The sequence below is a fragment of the Helobdella robusta genome, assembly GCF_000326865.2.
Source record: "Helobdella robusta unplaced genomic scaffold HELROscaffold_25, whole genome shotgun sequence".
Classification (NCBI taxonomy): domain Eukaryota; kingdom Metazoa; phylum Annelida; class Clitellata; order Rhynchobdellida; family Glossiphoniidae; genus Helobdella; species Helobdella robusta.
This window is the reverse complement of record NW_008704310.1, coordinates 1,795,450-1,805,102: the sequence shown is the minus strand read 5'-3', so window position 1 is coordinate 1,805,102 and position 9,653 is coordinate 1,795,450. Positions and strand designations below refer to the sequence as shown.

The following is a 9,653-nucleotide window of genomic DNA, read 5'->3' as shown; positions in this document are numbered from 1 at the left end:
TAATAATAATAATAATATTACCCATACATACGTACATACATTGGATGAATGAATAAAAAAGAATAAATAAAAAAATATAATAAATTAACAAATAAAATCAACATATAAATAAATAACCAAATATGGAATAATTTCATAGATAAAAAAATCGATGTATTAAATAATAATAATTAAATAGTAAATAATTAAAATTTAGTGCTGCACTGCTAAAAATTCGTTAATAGCGTGTTTGATATAGTGTCATAATAAAACCGAAAAAAATTATAAATAGTTATAAATAAACATGCGCACATACAAAAATTAAGTACCTAATAACAACATAAACGTATAAATTATATTTTATTTATGCTAGTGTTTCCCAACGAAACATGTTAATTAACATATCTAATGTTAACAATTGTTTTTGAATGTTGGCGCAAGATGATAAACATTGATAATTTTTGAAGAATCCTGAAGTTATTAACATGTTTGCACGGATGAATACTGGTGCGGATGTAAGATCTATTTTGAATGAATACTTTCAAAAATACTTGGTCACAACAAGTAATGGGGGAGTTTACCACACCAATCCTTACTACGACCAAACAAGTTTAGGTAGGTTCAAATGAATAATTATTACAAAATTGGTATATTGAAGCTGATAAACATTTATTTATTAAGGGCTGATCATATCAAGATGCAAGGCTAAAAAGACTGGTTCCGACTTAAAGGGAGTGGCTTGCATCGATTTCAATGTTTATGATTTGCTTTCTGAAATTGATTTATTTGATTTATACTCAAATATGTATCCATTCTTGGTTAATTCTGATGGCAAAGTAATTCTACATCCATATCTAAATCCACCGTCCGAAAACTATCGGGATCCATTCCTTCCTGAGATATCTGATTTGGAACAAGAGGACAATGGCATGAACATTAAGGAATTGGAAAAATGTATTAGACAAATGTTAGATAATAATCAATTTAATTTGATACAGCAAAGATACAAAAATAATTGAATTATTTCATCAGTAATATTCAGTGTGAAATCGTGGCCGACGTTAAACGCGTTTATCCGAGAGGTCACTTGGCACTACATGGCATTCAGTGGGAAATTGTTTTATCCCATTTTATTTGCAAAGCGGTATATTCCATATAATTATATATTAATGAAATTTTTCTTCATAATTGGCAATGAATTTTTTGATTTACATTTAGATCAAAAGACTGTCTTTTACAGTGTGCCTAGTGTTCGACGCCAATGAAAAAACTTATGTGAAAATATCTTTACAAAATTTTCCATTTACGAATTCACTGACTTTTATGAACTCAATCAACATTTTTGATTTGACAGATAAATGCAGCCAAAGCAACAGAATTGCTCTTTACAGTATGCTTAAAAAATTTGGTATTTACCAAAAAGCAAATATCATTTAAACATTTTTCAATTTCACGTATATAGATGCAACTTCTATTGTTCTTGCGCCAAAATCTTTTACAAATCCAAATATATATCTTGGGACAAATCAATCTGATTTAGATTTCAATAACTGGAAAAATATTGTGGCAAAACTGAACGATCCACAATCGACATTCAAGGTTTTACAATCAACTTAAGTTAAATAATAATTGATAAAAAAGATCTCAAAATATCAGCCAGGTGTTGTGGAAGACATACACACGACTGGTTTTGTCGATAATTTCTGGAAATCAATGAATAATATTTCTTTCATAATCTGGAAAAATATTGCAACTAAAACAGGCGTATTCAGAAAATATCCCGGAACAATGTTATCAAAAGATTATGATGCCACAAGACGACCATGGTTGAAATTATTTTTATTACATTTAATTGTCATTTTTTATATGTAACTGTATTGGAGAATTTTTATTACCGAAAAATTAACACTACAACTCTAACTCTACATATGCAGATGGTGGAAGTTTGCTGGTAAAAAATTTACGCTGAAAGTTTTGCGCAATTTAGACTAGCATAGATATAGTTTCTTCAACTGTGCACTGTCTTTTGCCAGAACTATAAAATAGTTAAAAAGAAAGGCAAATTATGTGACAAAATAGTCTAGCACCTCATGAAGAAAATATGTTACGCCCTGGTATTCAAAGTTGGATACAGTTTTTGTGATCTTATCAGTAGGATAGAAACATCCAAGCACAGAATTATTCACGTATAAATTGGTATTTCCATGCAGAATTACACAAGATGCTGATCGAGTTTAACAAGCAATTCATCGTAAATGATGGTGCACTTAGAGCAACTTCAGTTTTTAATCAACTTTGTAAAAAAACATTTATTAAAGATAAAAACATATTTTCAATTTCACTGTCTACTATAAAACTTCTAAAATTATTTAACATTGTTTTAAAAAATTTTGGGGTCGCAGCTTTAAATGAACTGATGTTCTCAATTGTTGGATGAGTGAAAAATTATTTGAAAATTTCCTTGCTGATATGATTTTCTAGTACCTTCATGTTTCATTAATGCTCACATTTTAGATTCAACACACAATTTTAATTTTTTAATCTTTCTATAAAATTATAAAAGTCTTATACATGGTATCTGTAACTCTAACTGGAAATACTTAGCCAAAATATCACTGTTAATATACGAAACGAAATTTCCAAATCCAAAATTTTTGTAGACGACAAAAGATGTTAGTTTGATAATTTTTTTAAAAAATATTTCCAAAAAAGATATTCCAAAGGGATTTAATAGTTTCTAAAATGTTGCAACCGCAATAACCTCAATCGCAGGACATGTATGTATATATATATCGTCCGCTTGCTAGAAAAATCAAAAAATCAGTGCGCTCGTGGAATTATGTTGATAAACAAAAATTAACAACTCTAATTTGCGATTCTTTTATAAACAAACCGTGCAATTTCAAAAATGTTGCAACTCAATCGCAGCATCATTAATTAATCAATTATGTTTTAATTATGTCCAGTTAAAGCTAAAACAGTCAACAAGATTAAATTTAAACTTGAAATTTGTTTGATTTTAAATGAAACAATCTGCCCATCGTTTTACTAACTAAGCTTATTTTTTGGATAGGTTTGTTCAATCGACATCAGAGTATGGAAATTTGGTTTTCTACGGTGCTAACGTTGACTATTCCCTGTCTGGATGTTATTGTGGTCTCACCAGAGCAATTCCTGCTAGAGGGTAAAGTTGCATACTTGTTGTATTTTGTATATTGTTGCATATTGTTGCATGTTTTTAGATGTTGTATGTTGTTGGTTGCTGTTTCATCTTATACATAAGCTGTTGTTGCTGCTGCACGTTGTTGTATGTGGTTGCAGGTAGTTTTTTGTTTGTTTTTGTATGTTGTTGTTGCTGTATTATGTTGTTTGTTGTTGCATGTTGTATATTGCTGTAGCTTCGAGTATATGATAATTATGCAATTATGTACATGTCACATTGTAGCATCTTATAATACGTTACAAATTGTTATTGTTCGCAGTTGCATGTTGTTGTTTATTATTCGGTTTGTTGCTTTTGTTTTTTCCATGTCGGGGTACGTTGCTTGGTCAAACAGTGTTGTTAGGTAAGCCAGTGTAGTTGCCCGTTTATTTGCATAATGGCCTTATGTATTTTTAAAGCTTCGATCTATGTTGCGCGTTGTTGCGTGTTCTTGAATGTTCTGTACACAGACGAGTTTTTCTTATTTATCCGTACGTTTTAATACGCAAGATTTTTGATACATTGTTTTAATTTGTTGTTTTTTGTGTTTTTTAGAATAGAATAGAATAAATTTGCAGCGCAGCCTTTTGCCTCTATAATGTAAACAGTTTTTAAGAATAAATAATTTAATAATATCGAAATAGTAAAGTTGGCAGTAAGTAATGGCAACTTACTGTTCACAACTTTTGCCAAGAAAACAATCGACAAACACAAACCAAATCAAAAAACATGATAGTGACAAGTTGAATACACCTTTTACCGTGGCAACATGGAACGCTGGAACGTTGTACCAGATTGAAAAATTTGAAAACGTAGAACAAGAAATGAAAAGAATGAATCTCAGCATTCTACGTTTGAGCAAAACTTGGTGGAAAAAATCGGGTATCATTACCTTTGAAAAAGGCAAATTTATTTACTCTGGAGATGATTCACACAAACGAGGATTAGGCGTACTTTTGAACAAAGAATTGTCTGAAAATTTAGAAGGCTTTTGGGCAGTGTCAGATAAAGTTTAGTTGGTCAAAATACACGCAAAACCTTTCAACCTAGTTGTTATTCAAGTTTATGCGCCAACGTCTACAAACAGTGAAGAAGACATTGGTGCTTTTTACGGTGATATTGTCGATGCCTTTGAAACATGTAAATCTCAAGAATGTTATAATGTATGTTTATTTTTTTTTGTTTTGTATTTAGAATTTGTATTATATTAATTACTAGTAGTTAAGTACTAAAAATAAAATTTAATTGAATGCAAAAGTTGGCTTAGAAAAAAATAGATGACGTGGTTGGGGGATAGGTGAAAGAAATGAAAGAGGAGAAAAGTTGATTGAATGGTGTATCACAAATGATAAAATTATTATCAACAATCACTCGAAGAGAAAATATATTTAGAAGAGTCCCGGAGACAATGTAAGAAATATGATAGATTACATTACAATAAATAGATGGTTTCAAAATGCTGTTTTACAATGCAAAAGTTATCCTGGAGCTGATTGTGGCAGTTATCATAATCCAGTTGTTTGTAAAATCAAAATAAAGTTAAACAAATCAAGAGGGAAGTGTGCATTACAGTACTGTACAGTAATGTACTGTACAGTACAGTCTGATACAAAATAATGTAATCAAGGTCAAATCTAACGTTGATGTACGGAATCGTTTTCAGTTATTGACGGAAGACGTAAATAAATCTAAATATGAAATATTTAGTGATGTCCTCACAGAATTAGCAGGGAAATTACACCTGTGAAGAAGCAAAGACGAGGTCACAAATGGGTAGCAGATGACATCGTATCTATGATGGATGAACAAAGAAAAGTAAAAGGTTACAATCCTGATAATTACAAAAAACTGTACAAAACAATCAAAAAATGTGGTTAGAAACAACAGAGAAATGGTTAAATGACAAGTGCGAATTCATTGAAAAAAGATCAAAAACAGTAATACAAATGCAATGTTTAAAAACGTCAAAGAAATCACTGAGAAAAAAGGGTTTGTACTGTTTTTGGATGCATCCGGTGAAGTAAAAGTACTGAAAGATAGACTGAACACATTAATAATCTTTTTGATGATATCCGTGGTAAAAAGCCTCCTATTAAAAAAGACGTAAAAAGACCATCCAAAATGGAATCAAATGAAGCGTCAGGTCCAAATGAGATAATTGTTTAAGAAATTAAATGCTTTGATAAATTTGGCATTGAAAATGTAACAGAAATTTTGAATGAAATTTATAACAGCGGCGAAATTCCTGAAAATCTGTCCAAGTCAATATTTGTTGCATTGCCTAAAAAACCTAATGCAACGGAATGTGAACTACATCGAAAAATCAGCTTGATGAGTCATCTTACAAAACTTCTTTTGAGAATTCTGATGATCTTGACTCTTCCACTGGCTACCTATAAAATATAGAATAATTTTTAATATTTGCTCATTAATGTTTAAGTCTCAAATATATATATATATATATATATATATATATATATATATATATATATATATATATATATATATATATATATATATATATACATTGTTCATAAATATAATATCAAGATCAATCTAATAAATTTGTTTTATAGAATCGCTATATTTGTTGAAAAGTGAGTTTAAGTTAAACTAAACAATCAGTTTTTAACCTGTTGTTTAGCGATTATTGTCTTAGTTGCTTTTTTTGGTCAATTTATTGACATTTAATTAAATAACTTGTTTAAAGTTTAATAATGATATACAATAGTAAGACGTTTGATTGTAAAAAAAATAAATAAAACATCAATTACTACGAAGAAATTTTTAATGTTTACGCGCCAAATTATGTTCTATTAATTCCATAGAACTAAGAAAAATTATTAGACAGGTAATAATTTTTATGCCATATCCATTATATCCATGGTTGAACATCGCGGAAATAGCTCTTTATATACTTATTGATTGATTGATTGTTGTTATATATCATTACAAATCGTTACGTTTTGTTGTTTGTCTGTGTGGTTTAATCTTCACAAATACAAATTAATTTTTTTAAAACTTTAAAATAAATTAGCCAGAACAAAAAACAAAGGAGACAGATTTATGCAGCTTTCAACATGGACGTGGCAATTACCTACATGGAATTCATCTTAAGAAAGATCTTTACCGATTGCAATAAATCTGGGTGAGTTGATATGGATCAATTTATATATATATATAAATACTCAATATATATTATATATGTATGTAGTTTATGTAACTAAATATAGATCATAAGGTACCTATATATATCGTAAAATTTATTGAGTTCAAAACCCAAATTTTTATTTATTTTAAGCATGATAAAACAGAAAAGCTTTTTTAGATATTCCTATACAATCTTCGGTGTTTGAATTGATATGTTGTGTATGTGGCCAAATGCTCAAATATGAATATACTGTATCGCTACAATGTTATTACTTTTTTTAAAGTGAATTATTTTTAATTAATAACTTTATACTAATACATTACGATTTAATTAGTTATTACAATCTTAAACTTTGTGCAATATGACACTTTTACGTGTCATTATCGATGATTCCTCTGTTTCTAAACTTCTCTCTCGTGATGAAAAACTACTGCACTGGTAAGCCAGAATCGATAATGGATCATAGCCATTTAAAATATTCGTTCAAATGTAATATTGGTGAGCGTGGGCACCATAATTCTGAATATATTGATATGACGACGATCAAGCATCAAAAAGTCTCACGATATACATGAGAGAAACGCTGAATGTTAAAATCTGATATTATAACAACCATTATTATTTACGATTGCCTAAATCAATACTCAAAACAAAGACATCCAATATTAAATATTCAACTACGTGAAATTGGAGTTCTTTCCACTAATAAATTTAAAAACATAGAAATCATCGATAATAACGACAGGTAAAAATGTCATATTGCGCTCAAATATGACGGCTTTAGGTGATGCTTTGCTCAATATTTTAGCCAAGTTACCAGCTGAGTTCCAACAACTGCTGATGGTTGAAGTGTTTATAAGCATAGATTGGTTTTTGTCTGATGTTTCACAGATATTAATTTATACTTTGAAACTGAAAAAGTTATTAAAACTAAAATAAAAGTTTTGTGATTGATTTTTTATTATTAATGCTACACTTGTAGTTAAACTAATCTAAAATACAGTTTGAGTTTAATATAAAAAGTTAGTTTTGTTCTCATCATTACTTTTGTATTGTTAACTTCATATTTTCAACTTTATGTCACAAAAATTATAATTTGTTTTTCAATTTCGTACAATAAAATTTTGTCACAAAAACATTTGTATATAGTAATGAATATTTAACTTGGCATGATGTTTTTAAATAATGTGTGTGATGAATTTAATTAAATTGCAATTTGCTGTTTTCCCCGAATCATTTAGCTTTCCAATGTATATTAATTAATAAAATAAACTAATGAAGAATAAAATAAAAATTTCAGTTTTTTACTTATCTTTATTACCTGGTTAGATTTGTTTTTAAATATATTCACTCATCAACGATTAAAAGATATTTTTCAACATTTCTGAAAAATTCTCATTCCAATTTATTTTATTAACTCAAATTGAAGAAACACATGCACGGTGATGAACAGAAGCGGATTTGTTGTGTTAAGAATCAATGCAAGCCACAGTCTTACGTTTTGCCCCGTCAACCAAATCAACCAAACTAATGATAACAACATGCACATCAACTGCGAGGAACCTGGATTGGCCAACACTCTTATTGAGAAAAATATTTTAAAAGCTCAGTTTTGTGTCAACTATGATGACCAAAACCATAACATCACCAAGTTTTGGAATGTAAGCAGTAACGTCATATTATATTTTATTGAAATTATGTAACGTTTTTTCAATGTTCCAAGTTTAGTAGTTCATATTTTGAATGCACTTACACACCGTGTGTTTACCTATACGTTTAATGAGTACAATACTTGAGATTGTTTGCAATTGAACCTGGCTACGTTCAACAGTTCCTCTGGCTATCTGACAGTTTCTCCGTCATTTACAGTCTGGGCCTCGTCGCCATCTACCCAGTCTAACAACCTAATAAGTTTATATAACTTTTGAAAAACTTTAAAAAATTTATTAAATTCGTTGAAAATTCAGTAAAATTATTCAAACTTCATGACAGGTTTCAATGGATAGTGACATTAACATTTTTGAAAATTTCCAAATCCATCAAATCCCCAACATGAATATTTTTGTAATAGTCAAAAATGGGTCATTCAGTACAGAAGCAAGATGTGACTGCGGGGAAAAAAATTTTGTAAGTAATTAAATTATTTGATCAAATCATCCCATTTTTAATTTGCATATATATTTTTGCATACTCGAAGTGTTCTTATTTGAAAATTCTTTTTATTACTTTTTTAAAAAATACAACAAATATAACTTGAAGCCAAAGTTTCGTGCTGTGATGATACGATTGGTCCATCTGTTACTGTTAAATACTATAAATGAGTCTAAATGGTTGGATGGTGATTGGTATTCAAACCATATTTAATTGTAAGGGACAGATTAACAAAAAGTTGACAAGAGGCAAAATTTTAAAATTTGACGTGAGAGCCAAAAACTGCCAAAGTTTTTCTTATGTAGCCAAAACTGTGCTGGTGACTTTTCTCTTTACCGCGCAAATTTATGATAAATTTTCTAGTGAAAACGGTTTTTTCGTTTGTAAAAACTCCATTTTAGTGAATTTAAGTAAAAATACTGATCACAATAAAGAATCCCGCTTCATGAATTGGTCAGTGTTAATTGATGTTGGTTAAATGTTGAATTTTTAACTTCATTTGATTAATTGTTTTAGAGTTTGTTGGTCAAACGATCCTAAATAAGTTGGCAGCTGAAGGTAGTACTGAATCTGATTTGTATTGAGAAACAGTGATCAAAAAGTATTTAACAAATATGTTCAGCTTAAATTTAATACGAAGAAATGAATTTTGATTGTACAATTGGTGGATTTCTTTTCATGAATCAGATATGGTAGTCTAAATCTTTACGTAGTGACTTATCTTGCTTTGAAAACTTTATCACAAATATATATGTATATTTGAAAAATATCAACAACATGAGCCGACATGTTTTCAAGAAACGTTTGAAACATCATTTGTTTTGACACTCTCGAGTGAACCTATCTCTTCTGAAGTTATTCAATAGGGGCACCCCACAAATCCTTAGATACAGATATATATATATATATATATACATATATATATATATATATATATATATATATATATATTTTGGTAACAGACTGTTGTTAACGCAACATTTCAAAAATTCAACACGACTTTTTCAACATTGTTCAACTTTTTTATATTTCCTTTTAGTTTATTAATGTCAGAAAAATTAGACATTTTATTGTTTTAAAAATTTTATTAAATAAATTTGCAGATAGGTATTTCGAGTTATAGATAACTCATCTTCAGTGCATTATAAATAATGTATGTAAGATATTTGA

The 9,653-nt window shown here is 29.0% G+C and overlaps 3 protein-coding genes across 3 annotated transcripts; all 3 read left to right on the top strand.

Moving 5' to 3' along the window:
• Positions 1–464: 464 nt before the first annotated feature.
• On the top strand, positions 465–1,810 carry HELRODRAFT_173113 (hypothetical protein; the record flags this gene model as incomplete). The annotated part of the gene is made up of 6 exons (XM_009019730.1): positions 465–594; positions 661–946; positions 1,012–1,123; positions 1,198–1,369; positions 1,442–1,578; positions 1,742–1,810. 6 exons carry the CDS (start codon positions 465–467, stop codon positions 1,808–1,810), a joined length of 906 nt encoding a protein of 301 aa, XP_009017978.1.
• Positions 1,811–3,843: 2,033 nt separating this feature from the next.
• HELRODRAFT_173112 (hypothetical protein) lies at positions 3,844–4,197 on the top strand (the record flags this gene model as incomplete). The annotated part of the gene is made up of 1 exon (XM_009019729.1): positions 3,844–4,197. One exon carries the CDS (start codon positions 3,844–3,846, stop codon positions 4,195–4,197), a length of 354 nt encoding a protein of 117 aa, XP_009017977.1.
• An 852-nt stretch (positions 4,198–5,049) lies between these two features.
• Positions 5,050–8,232, top strand: HELRODRAFT_173111 (hypothetical protein; the record flags this gene model as incomplete). Its single annotated transcript, XM_009019728.1, has 4 exons — positions 5,050–5,170; positions 7,078–7,252; positions 7,762–7,993; positions 8,164–8,232. 4 exons carry the CDS (start codon positions 5,050–5,052, stop codon positions 8,230–8,232), a joined length of 597 nt encoding a protein of 198 aa, XP_009017976.1.
• Between the last annotated feature and the right edge of the window lie 1,421 nt (positions 8,233–9,653).